The 26,240-nt window shown below is 39.8% G+C and overlaps 1 protein-coding gene across 1 annotated transcript in view; it reads right to left on the reverse strand.

The window, feature by feature from the left end:
• Positions 1-218: 218 nt before the first annotated feature.
• PNPLA4 (patatin like phospholipase domain containing 4) overlaps positions 219-26,240 on the reverse strand; it is a 29,172-nt gene continuing 3,150 nt past the window's right edge. The window contains 6 exon segments of the mRNA XM_033201670.1: positions 219-2,168; positions 3,432-3,584; positions 13,707-13,772; positions 23,767-23,902; positions 24,055-24,139; positions 24,142-24,148. Of these exon segments, the coding sequence (XP_033057561.1) occupies positions 2,037-2,168; positions 3,432-3,584; positions 13,707-13,772; positions 23,767-23,902; positions 24,055-24,139; positions 24,142-24,148 (579 nt within the window). The 3' untranslated portion in view covers positions 219-2,036.

The raw sequence follows: 26,240 nt of genomic DNA on the forward strand, positions 1-26,240 counted from the left end.
ATATGTCAATGATCTTACAATATTTTTAAAGTACCATCACCCGGGTGATAAATTAATCTTTACAACAAATCCCCATGACACAAGTTTACCTATAACAAACCTGCACACATACCCCTGAACTTAAAATAAAAGTTAAAAAGAAAAGTACCATCCACCCACAGGGTCAAATACATATATAGTCAATACCAGATACTTCAAAAAAGTCTTATACAATGAGATTTGGTTTTGCAGCTTAAATTTCTTCAATTTAAGGGTACATCAATAAGGAATTTATTGAAATACAGTGTATCATACAAACAGAATATTCACACAAAATGATCAAAGGAAGGGCTAAGGATAAAAGTATTAAAACTGAAAATTTACCTAGTGAATAAGTGGACATAACAATTGAGAATCTATCCACTTCATGTCACTTATGGAAACAACACATTAAGATTAAACCTCATGTTAGCTAGAGTAGGAGAAATTACATACCACAGGGACCATCGTTATTCTAGAGTGGGTCTGTGCAGAACTCCTCAAAAAGAGGCCATCTTTGGTGTTTATGTGTTAAAAAATTGTGTATTTTGCCTTCTGAGAACCATAAAATTGACTCAAAAATAGTTTCAAAGGGTAAAAGGAAAAATGCATGACAATTGAAGACATGGAATTAAATTGGTTTGTCTCTCACTGCCTCGTAGTAATCAAGGGTTCATACTTGGCAAAATCTCATAAAAACAGACTTAGGATTTAAGACAGTGTGAGTAAATTAGTACAAGCCCATACACAAGTCCTCAACGTGATGGACAACTACTCAGAAAGTAAAAGACCTGGGATCAGTATATGATTTAAAAATGAGAAGTGAATGATTATTCTGGATTTAATTCTTATTTACTAGGCTACCTGGTTCTTTGTGTTTAGTAGTAGTTTATCTATTTAAGTTCCCACAATAGATATATCCAATATATAGAACAATAGCTAAATACTCAGAGAGGTATGGCCTTGGAGAGAGAGAGAGAGAATGAATGACAACCAGCCTGATAATCTCCTAAACTGAGGGGTGGGGTTTAGGGGAGGAAGATGAGAGGGGATAAGCCTCTTCAAAATCTCCTGGGTTTCTGGATATCTGCCCTTAACTGCACTGGGAGCAACTGTACACACCTGTGGAAAGCAAACTGCTATGGTTTGGCTGTGTCCCCACCCAAATCTCATGTTGAAGTGTAGCTCCCACAATTCCCACATGTTGTGGGAGGGACCCAGTGGGAGGTAATTAAATTATGGAGGCAGGTCTTTCCCATGCTATTTTCATGATAGTGAATAAGTTTCAAGAGATCTGGTGGTTTTATAAAGGGGAGTTTCCCTGCACAAGTTTTCTTCTCTCGTCTGCTGTCATGTGAGACATGCCTTTCACCTTCCACCATGATTGTGAGGCCTCCCCAGTCATGTGGAACTGTGAGTCCATTAATCCTCTTTCTTTTGTAAATTGCCCAGTCTCAAGTATGTCTTTCTCAGCAGTGTGAAAATGGACTAATACACAAACCTTTGTTCCTCCAGTCCTGATCAAAGGTCTTTAACCATGAGTCGCCTATTTCTCAAATCCTTCCTCTCCTACCCTGTGGCCTGGGTCAGCCTGAGAGCCTAGTTCCTTCAGTTCCAGAGCTACAGGGATACAGCTAAGTCATGGAAACACCCATGCTTCATGTCAAGATCATGCCACACATTCTCCATGGCACTTAAGTGGTGGACCTCCATTTTCCATGTTCCTCAATTTACCCAAAGAGCCTATCCTCCTCCATTTTTTAAAGGACATGACAATTCACCAAAAATGATTCCTTACCACCTAAGTGTATCCTTCTTAATGACATTGTCAAATTCTAATAAAGTGCCTCTTACATCCTTGCACTAGGTAATAATTCAAATATTAAAAATAAACACAAATATTACAAGGAGTAATAATACAATTGAGAGTCTTGATAGATTTTCTAAAAAGGATTTGATTAGAAACTTCCATCAAAAACTGTCTGAAACATGTTTTGCATTATAAGCTTTTAAGCATTTCATTCAAACCAATTTTCTTTAAGTAAAAACTTAATAGTGTCATCAAAACCACACTGATATAGAGATTCCATTTTCCTCTTGCTTGGGGGAAAAAGGGCTTGGTTGAGTCTCACCAGGTTTGCCAGGGACAACTAGAATAAAAAGACTGAAATTTAAGCTGTAGGATATTGCAGTACAGGAAAATATACACTATTTTTATAATCTAGGTTTTCTTATCACAGATACAATTAGCAGTAACAAAAAAATCAGTAGGAAAAATTTAAACTTCAGAAGTTACCTCCACTGATACAGTAAAGGAGGGTTTCTCAGCCTTGGTACTGCTGACATTTGGGGCCGCGACGTCTTAATTGTGTGATGGTCATGTGCACTGCAGGATGTTTAACACCATTCCTGGCCTCTACCCACCAGATGCCAGGGGCACAACTGGGACATGATAACCAAAAATGTCTGGGTACGATATCATCCCACATGGAAAACTATTAGACTAGATTAAGGCAATCAGTATTTTTATGTCAATTATTCATTTGGGTCCCTAAGTTTTTCTCGACTATTTTTATATATTTCATTACTTCCATCTTTCTAAGCAAATAAATGATTTTATTTAAAATTGCTCTGGGCCAGGCATGGTGGCTGAGGCCTGTAATCCCAGCACTTTGAGAGGCCAAGGCAGGCGGATCACTTGAGCCCAGGAGTTTGGGACCAGCCTAGGCAACACAGTGAGACTTTGTCTCTGCAAATAATTTTTTAAAAAGGTAGTCGGGTGTGGTGGCACGTGCCTGCAGTCCCAGGTACTTGGGAGGCTGAGGCGGCAAGATTACCTGGGCCTGCAGTGAGACATGATCTTGCCACTGTACTCCAGCCTAGGGGAAAGAGCAACATCCTGTCTCAAAGAAGAAAAAAATTGCTCTGATATCCTACCACGTTTATTGATGTGAAAAAGAGTTAATAAGCAGCAAAAACGGGTGGGCATGGTGCATGTCTGTAATCCTTTGGGAGGCCAAGATGGAAGAATCACTTGAGCCAGGGAGTTTGAGACCAGCCTGGGCAACCTAGTGAAACCCTGTCTCTACAAAAGATAAAAAAAATTAGCCCTGCGAGATGGTGCACATCTATAGTCCCAGCTACATGGGAGGCTAAGGTAGGAGGGGTGCTAAAAATAAAATAAAAATAAATAAAAATAAAAGCAGCAAAAGGACTTAATGCTGACAGTCCATAAGAACCCAAGTTCCTATGCCTGATACATGTTGTAAAGTATTAAACAATACACTAAAGAGAAGATGCAACCCCTACCTACAATTATCAATGAGCTTCCAGTGCTTGGGAAACACGTTGAAATCTGTGGAAATTTTTAGTAGATCAGGACTCTTCATATATCACTGAATATAATTACTCACCATGATATCCTGCTTGGCGATATTAACATACAGATCCAGCTGCCCTTTGTCCTGCGGGGAGATGTCCAGTCGTCCACTGAAGGGGGAGATGGTCACAGTCCGGCCGACGGGCAGGATGGGAAGAGCGTTGGTGAGGCCTCCGTCCACCCACTTCTGTGGAAAGAAACATCTCACATCAGCACATGTCAACAACACATCCCGCACAAAGAAAAGCAGATTCTAATAATATGTGTGCTTTGGATATGCTTTTAAATTGCTATTTTTGAGGACTAATCCCATTGGGGATCTGTTTTGGGGGTAAAACAAATCTTGGTACACATATCACTTACCAATATAAGAACAACTCTGGACAGAATTTAACTAGATTATTGTCTGTAAGACTTGAATTCTTACTGATTAGAGTGCATGCCTAAGAAGCCATGTGTAATTAGATTGGGGCTCATTATTCAATCAAACTAAAAAGTCAAATTTACTGTGGATGCTGAACAAAACATCCACCACCAGAGGAGGTTCCATTTTTATTATAAGAATTGGAAACTGGCATTTTCTGTGGCAAACCTAAAAAGTAAATACAGCAACTAGAAATGCTTCTAATTCCAAAGTGGTTCCTGTGCTCTTGAAGCAAGGGGCATGTCCTGAAGTCATAAGGAATGGGAGTGCTGCATCAAAGCACACATGCCTCAGTAGGCACTCAGTGCTCTCAAGCCCACCTCAAAGGGGAGTGAGTGATGGAGAAGGCGGAGGACAGAAGCCTTCCAAGGAAGAAAATGAAACAGTCTTGGGGCAATGAGGACGGACAATGAGGTACTCAAGGTGTGTGCAGCCTCAGCCCCTAGCTCTACAGAAGTGCACGATGAGGAATGGTGACAGAAGAATCACACAGACAATATTCCTTCTGCTGTCTATTCCAAGGCCAAACAGTCTCAATGCAGCCATGATCTGATGTATTCACATGGTCAGCCATAGCAATCAATAAACACAACACACATGGAAATAACGTCCAAATTGTCTAAGTTTATCTGTTATTAAAAATAGCCTTCAGATAATATACAAAAAAACAAAAAGTCTGGTAACACTTGAAAGTCCTGTATGCAGGAATCTTCAGTGAGGTTTGTAAACTGAGTTTTGCTTGAATATGTAAAATGAAATGCAGATAAAACAAATCTTTGCTATTCAACATAAAGATGGCAAGAGGAGGGAGAAAACAGGCCAAAATAAAATGTTCTCAACTCACTTAAAACCATGCATTCATTTTTTTCAATGTGTCTTTTTCATGTCCTTCTTAATTGTGTTATTTATTTATTTCATCTTTTTTTTTTTTTCTTTTGAGACAGAGTCTCGCTCTGTCGTACAGGCTGAACTGCAGTGGTGCCATCTTGGCTCACTGCAAGCTCCGCCTCCCGGGTTCACGCCATTCTCCTGCCTCAGCCTCCCGAGTAGCTGGGACTACAGGTGCCCGTCACCAAGCCTGGCTAATTTTTCGTATTTTTAGTAGAGATGGGGTTTCACCGTGTTAGCCAGCGTGGTCTCAATCTCCTGACCTCGTGATCTGCCCACCTTGGCCTCCCGAAGTGCTGGGATTACAGGCATGAGTCACTGTATCCGGCCAATTGTGTTTATTTCTAAAGCTGGTGACAAAATGAGTGGTATTACATTATTTACAAAGGCTCTAGCCAGCCACGAACTCCTCCAAAGGAAATAAAAGTAAATAAATAAAAGATAAAAATGGGTTGAAAATTCCTTTTGAGAGAATTGCATTTTGGTGGAGAAGAGAGTATAAGTAGATTGGATTAAAATAAAACTGACCTGTATAATTTGCATATTGTCATTATGTTTAAAAGAATATAAAGATTATGATATGTTATGTGTATTACACCTACTTATTCATATGTGTATGTGTATATGCATGTATATATGTGTTTGTGTATGTGTGTTTATATATGTATGCATATGTACACATAAAATATAGCTGGTTATATAACTGTATTATCTAAAAGGGAGGTTTGCAAAAAAAGGCGCCAAAATATCTGATTCTGTCCCAGAACTTGCTTTTTTCCCTGATTGCTTTAGGTGTAAATATCAAATTCTGGAATAGGATAATACCCAGAAGGGAAAAGAAAGACAGCTTGCAAAATTATTTCATATTGTCAACAGAAACTGTCATCAATGATGTAAAAATTCATATAGGTTTCATCAAGAAAAATTAAAGATATGAAACTTTAAGTAACAGCTCTTCTGATTTATTCAACTTAATGAAAAGAAGGGCAATCTGGCTCATTAAATGGAAAGTGTTCTAATTTACTGTGGGGTTAATGACTGCTGTTTCAGGAATTGAAAATCCTTTTTCCAAATTTTGTTCACTCTTGTTAGCTTATTCTGATTAGATAAATGACAAGGGAAAATGTACAGCAGCTTATCAAATCACTTGATTAAACTTGCAATGATACCAGCTCCTTCTACAACCCTTGATGCTATAGCCCCACTACTCAGATATGCTAAATGCGGTACTTCTTACTCCTGATTTATGCTCTCATGAGCTGTATCACTCAGGACAATCACACATTCATTTGGGCATGCAGATTCCAGCAAAGTTTCTGGAAACAACTGTCACAACAACAAATATTCTTCAACCTCCAAATTAAAAGTAGAAACATTTTATATCTTGTGCTCTACTGATAGTTTAAAATCTTGCATAGTAAACACTTCTGTCCATGAATTCTCTGGCTGTTCACAACATATGGCTGTGAGTCATTCCCATCTTCTTGCTTCATAGGCAGCATTCTACATGCTGGTAGCTACTTCCATGAGTTTCTGTGACTCCAAAATTGTCCTTAAGAAAAATAGCTGCTGGTCTAAAGTTTTCCTGTGTGTGTATAAGTTTTCATCACATAGCACCATCATCCTCAAAGGAAAAGGGAGATCAAGTACATAAAAATTCCAGGGCAAAATCGTTTCAAAATCATACTCGTTACAGGCTGTACAGTGACCACCTCTCGGTCCCACTGCTAGACCTACTATTCTTTTCTCTAATCTTTGGCCATATTCTAAGTGTGTTCCACATTCAAGTCAATGCCTGAGTCCTAAGACATAGAAATAAGCAACTGCTCAATAGAAAAACAAAAACAAAACAAAAAACTCATGCCCAATTGTGGGGCAGACATCTACTGTGATTGTTCTCTGAAAGTTACAGCACTGAAAACTCTAATTAGTGGAATCACTTCTAAAGAGATAAGAACACTTTCCAATTTAATGAGCCAGATTGCCCTTCTTTTCATTAAGTTGAATAAATCAGAAGAGCTGTTACTTAAAGTTTCATATTTTTAATTTTTCTTGATGAAACCTATATGAATTTTTACATCATTGATGACAGTTTCTGTTGACAATATGAAATAATTTTGCAAGCTGTCTTTCTTTTCCCTTCTGGGTATTATCCTATTCCAGAATTTGATATTTACACCTAAAACAATCAGGGAAAATTGTTACATCTAAACAGGCTAGAATATTCATCTGGCAGTACTTGTTAAACTTTGCTTTATACATTGATATGTTATGGGTACCTATGGGAACATGCCTTATGAATTCAAGTAACTGCTATTATATAATGTAGGTGGAAAACTTAAAAAAGGACTTGATGAGTTAATCTCTACTGAAAGGGCCAGTTTATTCATTCAGCAAGTGATCCCTGAGCATCCAGTGTGTGTCTGGACGTGTGGTAGATGCTGGGGATATGTTTGTGATAGAACTTCAACGAAGGGCTCCATTTTCTTAAGGTATATTTCATTCAAAAAACAAGTGAATAAAAAATACTTTTCTGGAAGAATGAATAAGATGTTGCTATCTATAATTATTATAAATACCATGGCACAGGGCCTAATAGTTCAAAAGTGATTTCACATGTATAATTTAATATGCTCTTTACAAGAACCCTATAAGGCAGAAAGGTCATGCTCGTATATTCAGTTACCTCATGTTACAGAAGAAGAAACTGAGGCTTGCAGGTTTCCTTGCTATAGTTCACAGGGTGGCAAAGTACGGCCCACCATCTGCTTCAGTAAATAAAATTTTATTGGCACATGACCAGGACCTTTTGTTGAGATATTGCCTGCGACTGCTTCCCTCTACAACAGCACAGCTGAGTAGGTGTGTTGACAGAGACAATGTTGAAAGTATTTACTATCTGATACTTTACAGAGAATAAAACATCTATTGCTACAGAATATACAGGCAAGAAGGGATAGAGTTGTCTTTTCACTTCAGGTTTTTTTTCTCACACACTGTAAAATTCAGGGATGCTCTATGGGGCAGGGCAAATTAGAATTGATTTCTGAGGGGTGAGAGAGAAGAAAATGTGCTTTGAACAATAATTTCATATTTGCAAACATATCTGCATTGCTTTCATGAGAGAGCCTACAGATAGCAATGCCCAACAATGCTCTTGATTAGCAATTCCTAAAATAGAAGGGAGAGGGAAAGAGACAAAGGGATACCCACCTCCTTGGATACAGGTGAGAATCTCCCATTATGGTGGGAAGAAGAGACAGATGAGATTTTTTAATCAAAGAAAGACAAGTAAAAATACAATTCTAAAAGAGAGGTTAGAAACCTGCCATACTAACCTCTACTAAGTATTGATTCTTGGTGCATTGCTTTCTTGGTTTTTGCATGTGTGAAGGATGATTAAAAATGATGACTCCAGATACCTACTTTTGAGAAGGCTCTAAAGGGTTATTTAACAGTTGACCATCTATAAACACCATATAGAAAATTTTCCCTAGAGGACTAACATGTTGTTTCAAAAATTAAACAGACAAAGCAAAAAAATCTAAAAAGTCACTGAAGAATAATAGCGTCTATTTCAGAATAACTAGAAATTGATATCCAGGTTTCCATCCAGCCAAATCTAGCTGGTGGCAAGGCCAGCTACCACTGTTTGCTATGACAGTGACAGAGCTGCATTTCTATGTTAAAAGTCTAAGCCATGAGGAAACAGGAGCCTAAGGACCACAGTATAAACCTCATATAAAAGCATAGTTACATGGAGTATTCCACAATTCTGTTTCCGACAGAAGTGTCAAGAATGAAAGAATAAATGACCCATAAGGCCAAATCCGCATGGACTAGGATAATACAATGGTGCATTTTCATGTTCCTGTAATAGTATACACTTAATCTTAGCCAAAAGGCCAAGAAGTGATCTTGTAATACTACAGAGTCAAAATATTACTTGAATTTCAACTCAGATGAAAGGAAACAACGTGAAATCCTACAGCCTTTCTTTTCTTTTCTTTTTTTTTTTTTTCCCCAGAGTTTCACTCTTGTTGCCTAAGCTGGAGTGCAATGGCGTGATCTCTGCTCACTGCAACCTCTGCCTCCTGTATTCAAGAAATTCTCCTGCTTCAGCCTCCCGAGTAGCTGGGATTACAGGTGTGTGCCACCACGCCCAGCTAATTTTTTGTATTTTTAGTAGAAACAGGGCTTCACCATGTTAGCCAGGCTGGTCTCGAACTCCTGATCTCAGGTGATCCGCCCGCCTCAGCCTCCCAAAGTGCTAGAATTACAGGTGGGAGCCACCGCGCCCAGTCAATCCTAGAGCTTTTCTTCTGATCTGAATCTGCCAGTTCTGGAGATGATTTTTTTCTGATATTTTAGTCACCCGCCAATGCTAATTCTATCTTTTAAAACAAATCAGTTAAGAATTCCTCTTGAAAATTTTCATTCTTATTCCAAATTGACATTAATCTGTGAAAACATGGCCTTAAATGTGTGAACATTCCTGTGGATTTATTCTACCATTGGAAAGAGTTCATATGTAGTAAAGAAAAATCATTAGTCAAAAATATAGGACTAAACTTCAATTTATTTCCATTCATTCACTGACACATCTATTAATGACTATGTACTATAAGTAAGGTACTAAAAGAGTCATAACATGAAGCCAGAGAAAACTACAGAACTTTTTAAAATAATATTTTTTAAAAAGCAGTTTTTTCTTTTTCTTTCTTTCTTTTTTTTTTTTTTTTTTGAAACAGGGTTTTGCTCTGTTGCCCAGGCTGGAGTATGGTGGTGTGATCATAGCTCACTGCAGCCTCAACCTCCTCAGGCTCAGGTGATCCTCCCACCTCAGCTTCCAAAGCAGCTGGGACTATAGGCACATGCCACTATGCCTGGCTAATTTTTGTATTTTTTCGTAGAGACAGGGTTTTACCATGTTTCCCAAGTTAAAAAGAAAAAGTAATTTTCAAAGACATCGTTCCACTTTAATCACTGGTAGAGGGTTTTGAAAGGACTCATACTGGTATTTGCTCTAGTTGAAATTAATCTTATGTATTATTAAGGTATGATTCTTCTAAGCGATTAATAAAAACATTTTAATGCACATATTGGATCCACAAATATATCTTAATAAAATCCAGCAATACCTGCAATGTAGAAATGAGGAGGTCTGTGTATTTAACAAAAGTAACAAGTGGAGTGAATAGACTCTGCCCCTGTTTCCCGAGTCCCACTTTGTCTGCCTTCCTGACTCAATGCCACAAACATAAGTAACACTAAGTCCCTTTTTCCTCCTCTGCCACCTCCACTTTCGTCACTTCAGAAAAACAACCAAAGACAACAAATACATCAAAACCTGAGCTCTGTGAAAACATGAAAATCTAGAAAATGAGAGGTGCATTCAGCATGACTGAAATGTTTATATAATTTAAATCACATAAAAAGCTTATACTAACATTAAAACACTGCATTTAAAGCAGCCTTCACACTTCCCTGAAAATGGAAAGCAAAGATTCTAGAAAACAACTCGGCATGGAAACCCTATTAGAATGTGGGAGGTGATCGGGCTTAAGGAGAGTTAGTGTTAAGCAGAGAATGGCACTTGTAAATTGTCGCTTTTTGGTGTTATAAACAATGCGAGGCCGCTGTGGCTCTCTTGTCAATCATGTGCGTGAGGCCCCCTTATTGCAGACTCCATTAAACAACAGAGGAAAATTGAATGCTTTCGGGAGACATAAGGTTCAACTCTACAAGTAATTATGATGTGCCTCCTATGCACAGACACCACATGATCAGCAAGACACTGTCCTGGGACATTGCCCAGGGTCAAGGGGCTTGGGTGGGTCGCTTTCCATCTTCCTCACAGTTCTGGGCCTGTGCGTTCCCTGCTGTTTAACTGTGGCTGTCACTCTATGTTCATGTCCAAAGTACTCAATCAAATCATGGAAAGTTCACTAGAAACTCTGATTCCTCACTCATGTCCTTTTAAACATTGCTAGTCTTCCTGTCACATACCCACGACATGGCACTGGGGCTGGACAGGAAGAAAATAAGGAATGCATTGTTTGAAAAGAACTAAAGGGCAAAGCAGAGTAAGAGGCACAGCAAAGATAGAAACATTAAGGACTATCTTGGGGAAGTTGCCCCCTTCCAAGCTCAGAGACTTCAGTGAAATAGACTGACGTCTTTACATCTCAATTTCCTCACATGTAAAATTGAAAGTAAGAATCCCTACAGCAGACAGCACTGGATTCTGGTGTATACAATAATAACAAAAGTTTTAGGCCAGGCACAGTGGCTCACATCTGTAATCCCAGCACTTTCGGAAGCCGAGGCGGGCGGATCATGAGGTCAGGAGATAGAGACCATCCTGGCTAACACGGTGAAACCCCATGTCTACTAAAAATACAAAAAATTTGCCGGGCATGTTGGCAGGTGCCTGTAGTCCCAGCTACTCAGGAGGCTGAGTAAAGAGAATGGCGTGAACCTGGGAGGTGGAACTTGCAGTGAGCTGAGATTGCACCACTGCACTCCAGCATGAGTGACAGAGCCAGACTCCATCTCAAAAAAAAAAAAAAAAAAGGTTTTACTTCTTTTTTTCTGGTAACAGGAATATCGAGGGCAGGATGGTAAGGCAGACTCCTCAAATCATTTAGGACCTGGGTATTTCCAGTTCACTGCTTGGCCATCTTCGGGGTGTGATCCTTGACCTCATGATGAACAATAGCTGCTGGAGCTCCAGTAATCATATCTAAGTTCTGGGCAACAGGAAAAATGGAAAGGTATACAACTTTCCTTGTACTGTAAGTCTCACAGTTATTCGGCTCACATGTCATTGCCCAACAACAAAATAAACGGCCACACCTAACTGCAAGGGAAGCTGGGATATATAACCTAGCTGCACAGCCATAGGTCCAGATATAAATTGGGATTCTGTTACTAAGGAAGAAGAAGAAAGTGTATATTGGAAGAGAACCTGGAGCTTCTACCACCTGCCTCTCCTTCTAAGATAGAAACACACTTAATTTGTAAATGAGAGACTGGCATAATAGGGACATAGAGGAAAAATATTCTAATTACTAAGTGGCAAAGTAATTTTACTTGTCAATTCGACATTTCGTTAGGTATTTCAAATGACAGCATCCGAATACGTGGAATTTTACCACTCGCTCTCAACCCATTACCTTCTGCTCTATCAAAACATACATTCTCCATATTAACTGAAGCCTATTATGATTTGCACGAGAGAAAAGAAAAATTCCAAAGTTCAGCAAAGCTCAAGGAAAGACACTGATGAGGACCAATGAGATCAGAACAGAGACACTGCCTCGATCCTATTAGCCAAAGGGTTTGTAAAACTCAGTTCTTTTGTTGAGAGACCATCAATTCCTTGAGCACAGCCTAGTGCTGGGCCCTCAAAGTGAGTAGGTGAATGAATGAATGAATGATGGTTAAAGTACTTTGTATGTACTCTTTTATTAATAAATAAATATATATTACATATATAAAAACAATGTAGTTTATTCATCCTGAATATATGCCTGATCTGATATATGCTAAATACTTTATTAGATATATGCTAAATACTTTCATTATAAAATATGTATCTCTGATATGTATTAAATATCTACACTATTTGATTATAAAACATATATCTCTGGCATGTGTTAAATAGGTACTATATTTGATTAAAAAATACATATCTCTGGTACATGTTAGATATTCTGATTATAAAATACATACCTCTGGTATGTGCTAAACAGATACCCTATTTGATTATAAAATACATATCTCTAGTATGTGTTAGATATCTACTCTATTTAATTATAAAATATATATCTCTGGAATGTGTAAATAGGTATAATATTTGATTAAAAGATACATATCTCTAGTACGTGTTAGATAACTCTGATTATAAAATACATATCTCTGGTATATGTGCTAAACAGATACTCTATTTGATTAGAAAATATATATCTCTGGTATGTGTTAAATAGCTATTCCATTTGATTATAAGATGCATATTTCTGGTATGTGTTAAATAGATATTGCATTTGATTATAAAATGCATATCTCTGGTATGTGCTAAACAGATACTTTCTAATTTGATTAGAAAATACATATATCTGGTGTCTGTAAAATAGCTATTGTATTAATTATAAAATGCATGTTTCCATCATATGTTAAATAAACACGTTAAACCAAATACTACATTTGGTTATAAAATACATATCTGTGACATGTGTGAAACAGACACCATATCTGAGAATAAAATGCTCATATTGAACCTGTGTCCACGCGATGGGGGAGCTGCCTCGGATAGAATGGTGAATACTCAAAACAAACTCTGTGTAGATCACAGAAGGAAGCTGGGTCACACTCAGCGCAGACATTAGGTGCATGCCCATGTCTAAATTTCCCTAAAAGAACTGGCATCCTGTCTTAAGTGCCAGCTCCAAGTGAGGAGCACTCTCCTCAAACAAAACAGGTTTTGGCCTTGCAGTGATCAATGTGTCTGGGTAAGTAGAGACCCTTGGAAGGGAGTGGGTCGTCCCCTAGCAGAGGGGCTGAGGGCAGGCTGGAAGGAACCCATGCTGCATTGTCTGGGGGAGGACAAGGTGTGGAGCCCTGAAACCTTTTCTCACCCTGATGGTGGTACAACTCTGCTTAGAAGGGGCTGTGAGTAGGACTTTACTATGTGGGGAAAAAAATCATTCACTGCTAATAACAACAGCAACAACAGAACATATATATATATACACACACACATATATATGATGAAAATAAGAGCATCACAGTCAATCATTCCCATTCACGAGATCTTGATGATAAGTTATCACTGGCCCTGTATATTTTTTCCTCTTAAAGAGAAACAAAGCTATTTATGAGGAAAAAAACATATAAACTGATTTGAAGCCACTAGAATAATTATAAAATTGGATGTTTCAAAAGAAACATATTAATATGGGGAGGAAGGTAATTTCTCAGTTATAACAAGCTTACCTGCCCTTTGTATTCCACTGGCTTCAGTCCTGCATAAATGGGCACAAAACTGCTGGCTAGGAGGACCTAGATGGATAAAATAAAGAAGCAGCTCATGACTACAGGCATGAACATTCAGACAATACAGTTGATGTAGTATTGACTAGCAAAATCTCAATAAATAAGCCCCACAGACTTCAAGTGCAGCACTGCACATAATTACAAAAAAGATAACACTTTTAATAACAGAAAAGACTCTAAACAGATAGGTACAAGTTGACACACTCAGAATCAATCAACTTCACCTGGGTAAAAATCAGCATTTTTTTTTTTTTTTAATAGTAGACACACAAGTTATCATAAACCAAAATTTAAGGTAAGTCTAAGTTCCTGACTATGTAAAGGTTACGGAGAAAGTATTTGTAATGTTCTATCATATACTGTAAAAATCATGTTACGGTTGCACTCCTACTTTCTGGAGGAACAAAGCCCTCTGATTACGACAGGAGAGGTTAGTCCACAGCTCAGAGATGTTCTCATTTATGTCACCAGGATTTGTAAAGGGAATGACATATTTTATGTTCCAATGACGTGGTCAGGATATGTAATGGAACCCTGGCAAGCAGTGACATCAATTGTGCTTTATCTCCCATTTAAAAAGTTGAAAAAGATTGTCATTTAGGCAATTACCATTCCATACATCATAGGAAGTTGGGCTCTGATAGCTTTTCTGAAATGTAAATGTTTATTTGCTGTGTAGTTTCCAAATCACTAGTGTTCTATTTGAAAACATACAGCATTAGATACTGAATATTTTTTAAGCTATAATCTTTCAACTGATAAGTGAAAGACTCTGGCTGTTTGTTGTCAAAGATTTCATGAGACTTTTTTTTCAACATACATTATTCAGAAATGGATTATGGCTCAAATGCTGACTTGCAGATCATCCATTTACAATTATTTAGAACTCAAAAGGCATTTCCTCTAAAAATCAATGTTATAGGTATGGTTTCTGGGTCAGCTCTCAAAAGCCTATTTATTCTGAACTGCAACTAAATTACAGATTCAGTCAGCAGCATAACAATTTCCATAGGAAAATCCTCTTTTAAGCTGCGACCTGACACAGCTGGAACCTACTCTTGCCATTTTTATTTCTGCACCATGTACAGGGAACTTCCATAGCTTTCTTATGCAGTGGTTCTTCCTTGGACATGTCTCCTGTTTCCTCATTACCAAAAACCCCACTGAAAGGACAGGGACTTGTGTCTCTCCTGGTATGTCCAGCCCTTGGCAGAGCTCATACTCAACAAACATCTGTTGGGTATTTCTCTCCCTTCTCTGTGATGTGAATGGACCCAACACTCCTCCACCTACCTCAACAGTGGGACTAAAGAAGGTTGCCCAGTGCTGTTGGTGGCATGCTGGTTGCAAAGGCACAGGCCTGGTTGTAACAGCTCCTACAGCAACAGGCTCCTGACAAATGCCCAAAGAAGCTTCTGGGGCCTCAGCTTTCAGCAGTGGCAAATTCAAGGATAACAGCACAACACAGGGACTCCAGCAGGAAAGAAGGTAAGAAATAGCCATGTGTGAAAGGGTTCTGTTGCACCATGCTGGCACTAGGTGCCAGAACCAGCTATATAATTTCTGGGTCCTGTCCAAAATAAAATAAATGCAGGGCCCCTTGTTCATAAAGTATGGAGAATATTGAGATGTTGGCAGCAGAGCATTAAACCAACGGTGAGGCCCTTTGGATAGTGGAGCCACGTGCACATGCACAGGTCATATACTCATGAAGTAGACTTTGCCTCACATATACTGTCTAGTTTAATTATTTCTCGGCCCTGTCTCAAAAAGATAAAGTTGCTCAAAGATCTCTCTGCTAATACATGGTTGAGACTGCCCCCGGAACCAATTTATTTTAATATAAAATGTATATTTTTACCAGAGCCAACATAAACATGTCAGATTTCTCCCAATGAGTCTTTTTTTCATCTTTTGGTCAATTTTATACACATCTATCTCAATCGCTTGTTTATTGAAATAGTGAAAGCACGCTAGTTTGCAGCACTGTTTCTCAAAGGAAAGCAGGCACTTCTATTTATTTTTTATGTGCTTGTTTATTTATTTATTACAAGGCATAATAATAACCTCACACAAGGTCTGTCAACCTTCTACAAAATGTCATTGCGGACATGCCCGCACCACGACATTCTTCTCAAAATCTCAACTCTAAATGGCCCACATAATGCAATACTGTGACATTACAGCAATCATGTCTCTTTCACAAAGAGGCAAAGCAGGAGTGAGTAGCACCTTGGGTGATTTGGTGAAGATCACTTAATAAATCAATAGGAGAGAGAGGACAGAAAGCAGGCATCTTCAACTCCAACCCTCTCAGCCCACTGGTAGCAATGACATCATTGGCTTCAGAGAAAGGTTGCTTATGGTTAAGGTAACTGCATTCACCCTAACTAAACTCAGCCTTATCAGCAATTGGCTACACTTTTAAAAAAATAATCACAGACCCTAGGTATGTCTTGCAAGCACAATGTAGCTATTTAATGAAGTTATTCAGCAAATGCAACACCACAAAGCAATAACTAGAGCAATTTGTGGATAGCACACATATTGTGAAATTACAGTACTTAGAGGTCTTTAAAGAACCAAAAACACTCCATAAATATAATGATTTATTTCATTATTCTGCAGAGAGACACGTGAACTGCAAAAAAATCACTAACCTTAGAATTATGGTTTGTTTTTTTTTCTTTTCCCCGTGTCAAAGTAAAATGTAGAGTTCACAAGTTAATGCTTGGAACTATTTTGAGATATTTTGATGAAAAATGCTATCCAATTACTTTCCTACAGATAATAACAGTAAGAATCCTCCTGAATGATATGAAAAGTGCAGTGAACTGGAAAATACTTGTCACTCCTCCAAATCAATGTATTTGTTTTTGTCATAGCTGACTCTCCCTTTATGTGGACTGATGATTTGTATATCAAACCAAGTTTAGTGGGGAAATTAGCTTTAGATAGTTAAGAGCTAAGTAGCTTTTCTTATTTGTAGTCAGCTTACTGCAATTTTATTGCAGGCAAACAGGATTTCCTAAGAAAGGAGATAAAGACTGACATTCTAAGGTCATATAATAAAATATTATGCCTAAACATATGCTTTTAGTGTATTTCACCTCACAATATTCCCAGTGAAATTCACCTCGCCAATGAATCTTAACACATCTACAGCACTTGTTCTCAGCTGGGGGTGATTTTACCCCCTAGGGACGTTTATCAATGTGTCTGTCATAACCTGGGGTAGAGGGTGGGGTGGGGGGTGGTGTCCTGCTGGCATCTACTGAACAGAGACCAGGGATGCTGCTCAAATTCCTACAAAGGATAGACAGCTGTCACAAGAAATAGCTATCTGGGGAATAATCTGGGTCCCTACTGCCAGGAGTGCAGTGTTTGTGGCTGAGAACGCTGATGTGGAAAGCAGGGGTGTAATTTTCACACCCTATCCCTTGGTATAGCACTTTAAATGTTGGACATATGTGAAACCAATGATTTGTGTTTTTACTAAATACGCAATGATAAAAATGAGAGCTAGTGTCTTCCTATAGCAACAGTATAAAACACTGTCAGGTGCGCATTCCCGACACGCTCTGATTGACTCTCTTCATTTTGCATTTTATAGAAAAGAGGTGTTTAGAAAATTAGGTGGCCTAGCTTCCTTAGGGATTAAATTCTCAACAAGTTTCATTTACGCCTAAAGTTTACTGTGGACTTTAATGAGAATCTAACTGTTTATACAGAACCTGCTGGTGTAGTTGAAATTCAAAGACAGATTCAAATTTATCTTCCTCAGTTTTTCCAAGATAATGACCAATCTCAAATTCAGTTCTTATTTCACCTTCACAAGGCTAAATGTGAGAGGATCTTGTTAAAAGCATTCTCACACATGTGAAGAAATTCAGGACATCACTGCAATAGAGACAGGGCAGAATTTTCTCAAGATGGCCAGGGACACTACTGTGCAGGAAAGGCTTCCTGGGTACCTCTATCCTACAGCATTCACACATGTCAAAAGACCCTTTTGGAAAACACTTGTGTATCAGTCTTAAACATGAAGAATTCAGTGATTCGTACCAATTCAGGGAAGCAGTGGAACTCCACCACGCCACTGCACTGTTAATTTTTTTTACACATCATTTTATCTCAGCCATGGAGGTTGCATATGACTTTCTTTTAACCTAGGGGCTCACCTCCCTAGTTATGCTTTGCTGAAGGCTAACATTAAAATGTGTTTGGATTTCTTAGTTGCATGCATGCTTCTAAAGAAAAACAGCCTACAACAAAATCTGGAACTCGAAATGAATGAGTTGGTATGCAAAATGCGCACACTTGACACTCGGGGGATACTGTGTAGAGCGGCACACCAGGAAAGGAATCAGGAAGGAATCATGCTAAATAATGAACAGTATGAAGAGATGGATGTCTGGAGAGTGGAGGCACTTGAAGGCGACCATGCACATCTGGTGTGTACTTAAGAGTTGATGAAATACTTTCACACATACTTCTTTTGACCTTGTTCTGAAGGTATCCATCTTAAAGATGAAGAAACCAAGGCTCTAAGAAGTTGAGACTCGCCAAAGGTCCCAGAGCCCACCAACAACAGGGTTAGGTGGATGTGTACCACCCCTCCATGACTCTTTTCCATCCCCTAAATTATCTGCATTTGCAGGAACTGATCTCATCTTGGTTTTGATCTGCTGGTGACCCACAGACATAAAGGGTCATCCTTGGAGGGAACATTTTTCTGGGTGTGGCACCCAGAAATCAATCTCTCAGATGGGAAATAAAGATATGATTTTTGAGGGGGGCCTCCTGGGGCTCTGGTTAACTCTATAAAGGGGTCTCCCCTCTGCAGGCTGCCTTCAAGTAGTTGAGCAGCAGACATCATCTGTGTTTCCCTTTGTTGGTATAGTCACTATAAGGGAGGAGCGGAATGGTTGACACCAATAAATTCTGAACAAAGGAATGCCTTAAGGCCTGCATCTGTCTTATAACGGTTTATAAAGTAGAAAAGACTGAGTTAAATCCTCATGAACATAAGATTCAAAATTCTGTGGAAATTCAACCCTAAATAAAATGAAGAGTTGGACCACACAGTCTGCAAGGGTTCCAAGAAAACAACCAACTAGCATTGCAGCTATCAAACGAGTGATTTTCCATGCCACTAAAGGTGAGCTGATTAAGATAAATTAAGTATGAATTATCACACAAAATTATTTATTTTAAAAAAGAAGGCTTGGCCGGGCGCGGTGGCTCAAGCCTGTAATCCCAGCACTTTGGGAGGCCGAGACGGGCAGATCACGAGGTCAGGAGATGGAGACCATCCTGGCTAACACGGTGAAACCCCGTCTCTACTAAAAATACAAAAACTAGCCGGGTGAGGTGGCAGGCGCCTGTAGTCCCAGCTACTCGGGAGGCTGAGGCAGGAGAATGGCGTAAACCGGGAGGCGGAGCTTGCAGTGAGCTGAGATCCGGCCACTGCACTCCAGTCCGGGCGACAGAGCGAGACTCCGTCTCAAAAAAAAAAAAAAAAAAAAAAAGGAGGCTTATGATGATGAGCTGTAAAATCAAATGCCTAAAGGTGGCAAGAACTCAGTAGCAACCATTTCCTGAAGTATTACAGATATCAGTTAGCACATTGTTCATGAAGACGGGTGATAAGTAAGGGGTTAAAGAATAACACTGATAAGAAAAAGTAAGTCCTATTCAGCCTGAAGAAAAGAAAGCTGTGATTGAACATGGCTTTAAAATTTCATGACAGATTCATAGAAGGGCGCTGAGCAGGGGTGTGTATGGGTTATTACGTTATTTGTTCATTATTTATGAAATATTGGCTCCATTCAGCATGCATAAAGGGCTTTACCATTTAAAACACACTTTCACATGCTTTATCTTATTTATTCTGCACAGTAACACTAGTTAGTATTACTGTGCGAATTATTCCATTTCAGAGATGAGAAAACTGAGACTCAAAAATAATCAGTCCAAGAGGACAACGTCAGGAAACGACAGGCCTAGACATGATCACCAGGACACTCATAAAACAAGTAACCATCTTTGAGGAGATTCAAAAAGACCTCAAAATACACACACACACACACACACACACACTCTCTCTCTCTCTCTCTCACACACACACATTCTAAGCTACAGGTTTCTAGTTGGATTTTCAGGTACGTAGGCACGCTGTCTGTAACAAACAGCATCAGTCAGCTAGTGGATAATGAAAAACTAGGCATTTTCTTAAAAAATTCAACTATTAAGTAGCAAAACAAATGAGTTAATGATAAAAACAGACAGAAAATACAACATGGAGCAAAGTTTAAAGGAGGTGAAAATCATCAGTGTTTAGTATTTCATGCTCTCCCATGCTCTTTTCTCTAACTTGAGTTTTAATCAACCTCTCTCTTTCTCTCTGTCTCCCATCCCTTCCATCTACAGAATATCCAGATACTGGGAAGTAGACTTGTATTAGTTCATTTTCACACTGCTGATGAAGACATACCTGATACTGGGTAAATTATAAAGAAAAAGAGGTTTAATGGCCTTACAATTCCATGTGGCTGGGGAGGCCTCACAATCATGGTAGAAGGTGAAAGGCATGTCTTACATGGCAGCAGGCAGGAGAGAGAATGAGAGAGAAGCAAAAGCAGAAACCCCTTATTAAACCATCAGATGTCGTGAGACTTACTCACTACCAGGAGAACAGTATGGGATGGGGAAAACCATCCCCATAATTCAATTATCTCCCACTGGGTCCCTCCCACAATACATATGAATTATGGGAACTACAATTCAAGGTGAGATTTGGGTGGGGACAGAGACAAACCATATCAAGACCTCAGGCCGTGTGTTCAGAGCCAGGTGTACCAAGCCCTGGGAGACCTGCAGCTACCCATCATCGAGCTGCTTCAATTCATGGCTTCAGAGCCTCTTGTCTCCACCTAAAGGGAGTGGGGTGACCTGCAGGCAGCCTCCCCAACCCCAACCAAAAAGGTCAGAAGCACCATCCTCCATGGCACCACCTCAGACAACATTCTCCACCATCCTCTTCTTTCACGGAACATATATACTTGATCATGTCCCTATCTGGCAGGGGGTTACTTTACTTCCTCTTCACGCTTATTCCTTTGCTACATCATCCCTAGTCTTCCCGCACTCTCACTCTTTTCTGCTAAATTCTTCCTGAGTATTCCAGGCATAGGTTTCACAGTTTAACAGTCACCATCTGCTATCAAGGAACTATTCATCCTTCCTTCTTTTTAATTCTGAAAAAGGTTAAAACATCCTCCTAAACACGTAGAATGTTTCTTGTAGAACCCAGAATAAATGTCAATTATTCGATATTCTCCTTACAAGTATTACACATTTGTGTCAACAATTTCTCTTCTGTTCAATGAACTTAAGTAATTACACGAATTCTCTGAATAGTTATTATCCAAAACAAAGGAACTAGAAAAACATCATGTTTTCTTAACAGCAACAGTTTGCTATTGCTGTTATAACAAATTACTACAAATGTAACTGCTTCAAACAAGACACAGGTATTGTCATACAGTCTGAGGGTCCAAAGTCTGGTATGGGTCTCACTGGGAAAATCCAGGTGTCAGCAGGACTGTGTCTCTTTCTGGAGGCTCTGGTGGAGAATGTGTCTCCTTGCTCATTCAGGTGTTAGGAGAATTCAGTTCCACAGGTTACAGGGCAGGTGCCCCCTTTTCTTTGCTGGCTGACAGTGGGGAGCTGCTTTCCTAGAAGTCTCTGTGCTCCCCTAGCATGTGGCTCTCACATCTCCAAACCAGCCATGGTACACAGAATCCGGGAAACATGTCCATTTTTCAAGATTCCGGTACTTAGTTTGGGTCCACTTGGATAATATGGGATCATCCTTCTATCTCAGACCTTAAACTTAATTACATCTACAGAATCCCTTTTGACAGGTAAGGTTACATCTGGACAGGTTCTGGGGATTAGGGTAAGGGCAGCTTTGGGTGTCATTCTTCTGTTTGCCACATAAAAGAGATGGATAGGGAGGATGAACATTTTATCCAGCGTGGAGTAGAGTTAGGTAAGAATGCTAGACGCGTGGACCACAGTCACAGCTGGGCCCCAGCCAGCTATGTGATTTTGCCCGGGTCATAGAGTACGGAGGGCCCAGCTTCTTTCTTTTCTTTTGTTTTAAATCAAGCCAGTGTAACAGATACAACCTTGGTTCATATCCATTCATTTCACACATATTACAGAGTGCCTACACAATGGCTGGCAGTGTGGCAGGTACTGGGCTGTAGCAGTGAGCAAACCAGAGAAAGCCCTGCCTCTTGGAGCTTACATTCTGGTGAAGGAGGATGGACAATAAAAGCTAAACAGGACAGCAGTAAAGAGGTAGCATGCTAAAGAGTGATATGTAAATCAGGAGGGATGTAGGGAGATCAGGGGCTGAGAGTTCTGTCATTGTAGACAGAGAAGCCAGGGATGGACTCCATGAGAAAGAGAGAGCTGGGGGCAGAATCCCTCTCATTTTATGTCACAAGAGCACATAGTCTGTTCCTAGATAAACACGAAGATGCGTGTCTGCCTACCGCAAGCCTTATCTGTCTGTATTGGACATTGATGACTTAGGACCACTTAGCATGGGTTGCCCAGCTCTTCCCTTACACTGTCAAATCTACATAATATTGTAATGAGATTACAGAATAATGTCTTCTTATAAGATAGAAAGACTCTTAACTTGTAAGTGACAGACTGACGTAATAGGGATATTGAGGAAAAATATTCTAACCTATTAAGTGGCCAAGTAATTTTACTTGTCAATTCAACATTTCATTAAGTATTTCAAATGACAGCATCCAAATATATGGAATTTTACCACTTACTCTCAACCCATTACCTTCCGCTGTATGAAAACATACATTCTCCCTATTACCTGAGGCTTGTTATGATTTGCACTAGAGGGAAAAACAAGAAAAAATTCCAAAAGAAATACACTCTTTCCACCCTACAAATATTCAGTGTATTACCACAGCAGGCACATTGGTATTTGGAAATCAATCAGCTGAAGTATTTCCCAGAGATAATGAATTCTCAATCAACCAACTTTCAAATGTGTTTGGACAGAAAGACATCAGAACAAAATGGAAGAAACAAAATGGAATATTAGATTGAAAAGTTAAGAGACCTGGGTACCAGATTGGCTCCCACTGCCACGCAGGATAATCTTGGGTACATTGGTACATACATCATATAAAATCTTTTCATTCACTTCTCTGTTAAAACATAAAAGGTATCAGGTGCGGTGGCTCACGCCTGTAATTCTAGCCCTTTGGGGGGCCCAGGCGGGCAGATCTTTGAGGTCAGTAGTTCAAGACTGGCCTGGCCAACACGGTGAAACCCTGTCTCTACTAAAAATACAAAAAGTAGGTGGACATGGTGGTACATGCCTGTAATCCCAGCTACTCAGGAGGCTGAGGCAGGAGAATTGCTTGAACCTAGGAGACAGAGGTTGCAATGAGCCAAGATTGCACCACTGCACTCCAGCCTGGGCAACAGAGCGAGACTCCATCTCAAAACAAAAACAAAAACAAAAACATAAAAGGGTCACAATAACACCTATCCTACCTGATTTACAGAAGGACTTGAAGGACTGAATAAGAGAGTACATGTTAAAAACCCTACATACACTCCAAAGTATTAGCCACATAGATTTCGGGAATTATTATTGCTACTAAATTGCATCAGCGACTTGCTTCACATAATCAATGTGAGATCTGAACATTGCAGGAAGACACTGAACAAGTACAGGGAGCTTTTGGATCACAGTGCATCATGAGGCGGCCTCAGGAGGGATCCTGGTGAATACTTTCATCAAACACGTAATTTACTGAGCACTCAACCATCTATTGGGCCTGATAAGAGACACAGGATCTAAAGACCATGGTAATACTCATTACTTTTATATAAAGTATTGAAATCAGCACTTGCTGATTTCTTCAAATAGGAAACATGGCTTTATTACCTTAATGAGGTCCTCCCTGGAGGAAAAAGTGGAGACTAAGTGATTTTCTCTGGTTCTGGTGTTGGTGATGGATACATGCAGTCGGTTCTGGGCCAGCTCGTGAGCATTGGGAGGAAGAATCGACTCCATTCCACTTCTAAAGAAAAAGCAATCTGCATCATTCACCTTTAATTATTGAACACCCTGTAAATATTTTACAAGAGAGAATGCTGAACTTGCCACTGTTTGTACAGAGAGTCGTCAACATTCTGTCTCCATGTACTTTTGGGCAAAATGTACTCTGTATACCTTAGTTGGGCCATGAAGTCATAACCGGGTGTTACTGCCCCAAAAGACTGCCTTCTGATTTCTTCGGCAAACTTGTAGGTAAATGGTTACATTCCTAAAAAAAAGAAATTAAGAAGTGACCCTATGTATCATTATTAAAGGTGTGCAAATTCCCCACTGCTGGGCCTCACCCACCACTCTCAGGCCCTTTGCAAGGTTACACTCTCAAAATCCTAATCTTTTTTGTTTTTTCCTTTGTAAAGCACCTTAAATGGCATTTGCCCCATCTGAAAAATCCTTGAAGGCTCAATCTGAATTTTAATTGAGCACATTCTTCAAAAGGTTTCCTCAGCGCAACTAACCTTCTCTCCCACACCTATTTTGTGGTCTCAGCAGCAGTTTGATTACAACCCTGCAACAAAGCTGATTACAAATGACAGCACCAGTGACAGAAATAGGAGTGGTGACGTCTATGGTTTGCACAGACTGAACCAGTCATCGGAGATTCATCTTGGGCACTGGTATTTTATAAAGTCTTTCAGCGATGCTCTGTCTACCCTGGACTGGGATCCACAGAGGTGACACTGTCAGTTCATCTTCACATCACCCTGCAAGGTGGGTATAACCATCCCACTTGACAGATAAGAAAACGGAGGATTGAGAGTTCAAGTACCTATCCCAATATCTCACTAAAAAGAGTCTCAGAGCCAGGATTTACACCCAAGTCTCTTTTGGTTAAATAATGAATTAATTGGCACTAACTGGACACCACATACTTGGCTAGGCACTGGGACTTGGACAGGACAAGACACAAAGAAACTGTCCTCATGAGATTCATAAGTGCCTCCAAGAGCAGGTGACAGAGGGCTATGAGAGCCCCCACGAGGGTGTGTTTGGCTCTCATTTAGTGCAAAAAATAAATAATAACAGGTAAACTAATTGAGAATATGAGGACATCAAGTCTCAAATTCAGGTAATTATTCAATGTCTTAACATTGCAGAATTTCAGTTAAGTGGCTATCTTATTGCAGTGGTCTCTCCTCTCCCCACAAAGATATCCACATTCTAGTCCTGGAACCTGTGACTAGGAGACCTTTGTTAAAAGGGACTTTGTAGAGCCAATTAAGGACCTTGAGATGAGGAGATAATCCTGGATGACCTGGGTAGGACCAGTGTCATCGAAAGGGTTCTTGTAAGGGAAGGAGGGAGGTAGGAGAGGTAGAGTTGGAGAGATTTGAAGATGCTGTGCTTATGGCTTTAGAAATCAAGGAAGGGGTCAGGAGCCAAGGAGTCTGGGCACCCTCCAGAAACTGGAAAAGGTAAGGAAATGGATTCTCCCCTGGAGCCTCTGGAGAGAGTGAGCAAGGACATTTTGATTTTAGCTCAGTGAGACCCTTTTAGACTTAAGACCTCCAGAGTTGGAAGATGATAAACACATGCTGTTTTAAGCCACTAAGTTGAAGGTCCTTTGCAAAGCAGCAACAGGAAATGAATATGGTGTGTGTCAACCTCCAACCTCGTGGGTTGCCAAAGGTTTCCCTCCAATTTGACACCCAGGCTGGGACTTAAACAGGAGTTGGGCAGGGGATGAAGGTGAAAGCAGAGGATAGTAAAAACAACAGCAAGAACAACTCTGAGACGGGCACAGAGCTGAAATGCATCCCTATGGCAAGCCATAAGTAGGGCTAAGTCACATGGGGCCTTGTGATACAAGCTGAGAAACGTGGGTCACATTATCCTAAGTCAACAGACAGCCTCTGCCCCAGGGGTAATGAGGTGATCAGATATACCTTTGGGTGACATCACTCTAAGTGCTGTGAGGTAGGTGGATTGTAGAGAGCTTGAACGGATATAGGCTGCAGGAAGCTCCTGGGTGAGAAATGGGGATAGCCCCACCAAATGTATGTTCATTCTACTGAGCTAGACTACCCACCTAGCCTATTTCTTTGTACTAATTTTAGTTATATTCAATACTCTCCATAGCCCGGACCAGACTGTAAACTTATTAAAGATGGACCTATTCATCTTTGAGTTCCCCACTGAGTCTAGCACCATGGCTTCCTCGCAAATTGTGAGGGCAGAGGAAAGACTTGTAGCATTGAGTTCTTCCACATCAACGTCTAAATTTGCCTACCACTTAAAACATACCCCGTATCAGGGCTCTCTTAATTATTCATGCATAAGCTCGGAACAAGATTAATTACACA

The sequence above is a fragment of the Trachypithecus francoisi genome, unplaced genomic scaffold (genome assembly GCF_009764315.1).
Source record: "Trachypithecus francoisi isolate TF-2019V2 unplaced genomic scaffold, Tfra_2.0 Contig00208, whole genome shotgun sequence".
Classification (NCBI taxonomy): Eukaryota; Metazoa; Chordata; class Mammalia; order Primates; family Cercopithecidae; genus Trachypithecus; species Trachypithecus francoisi.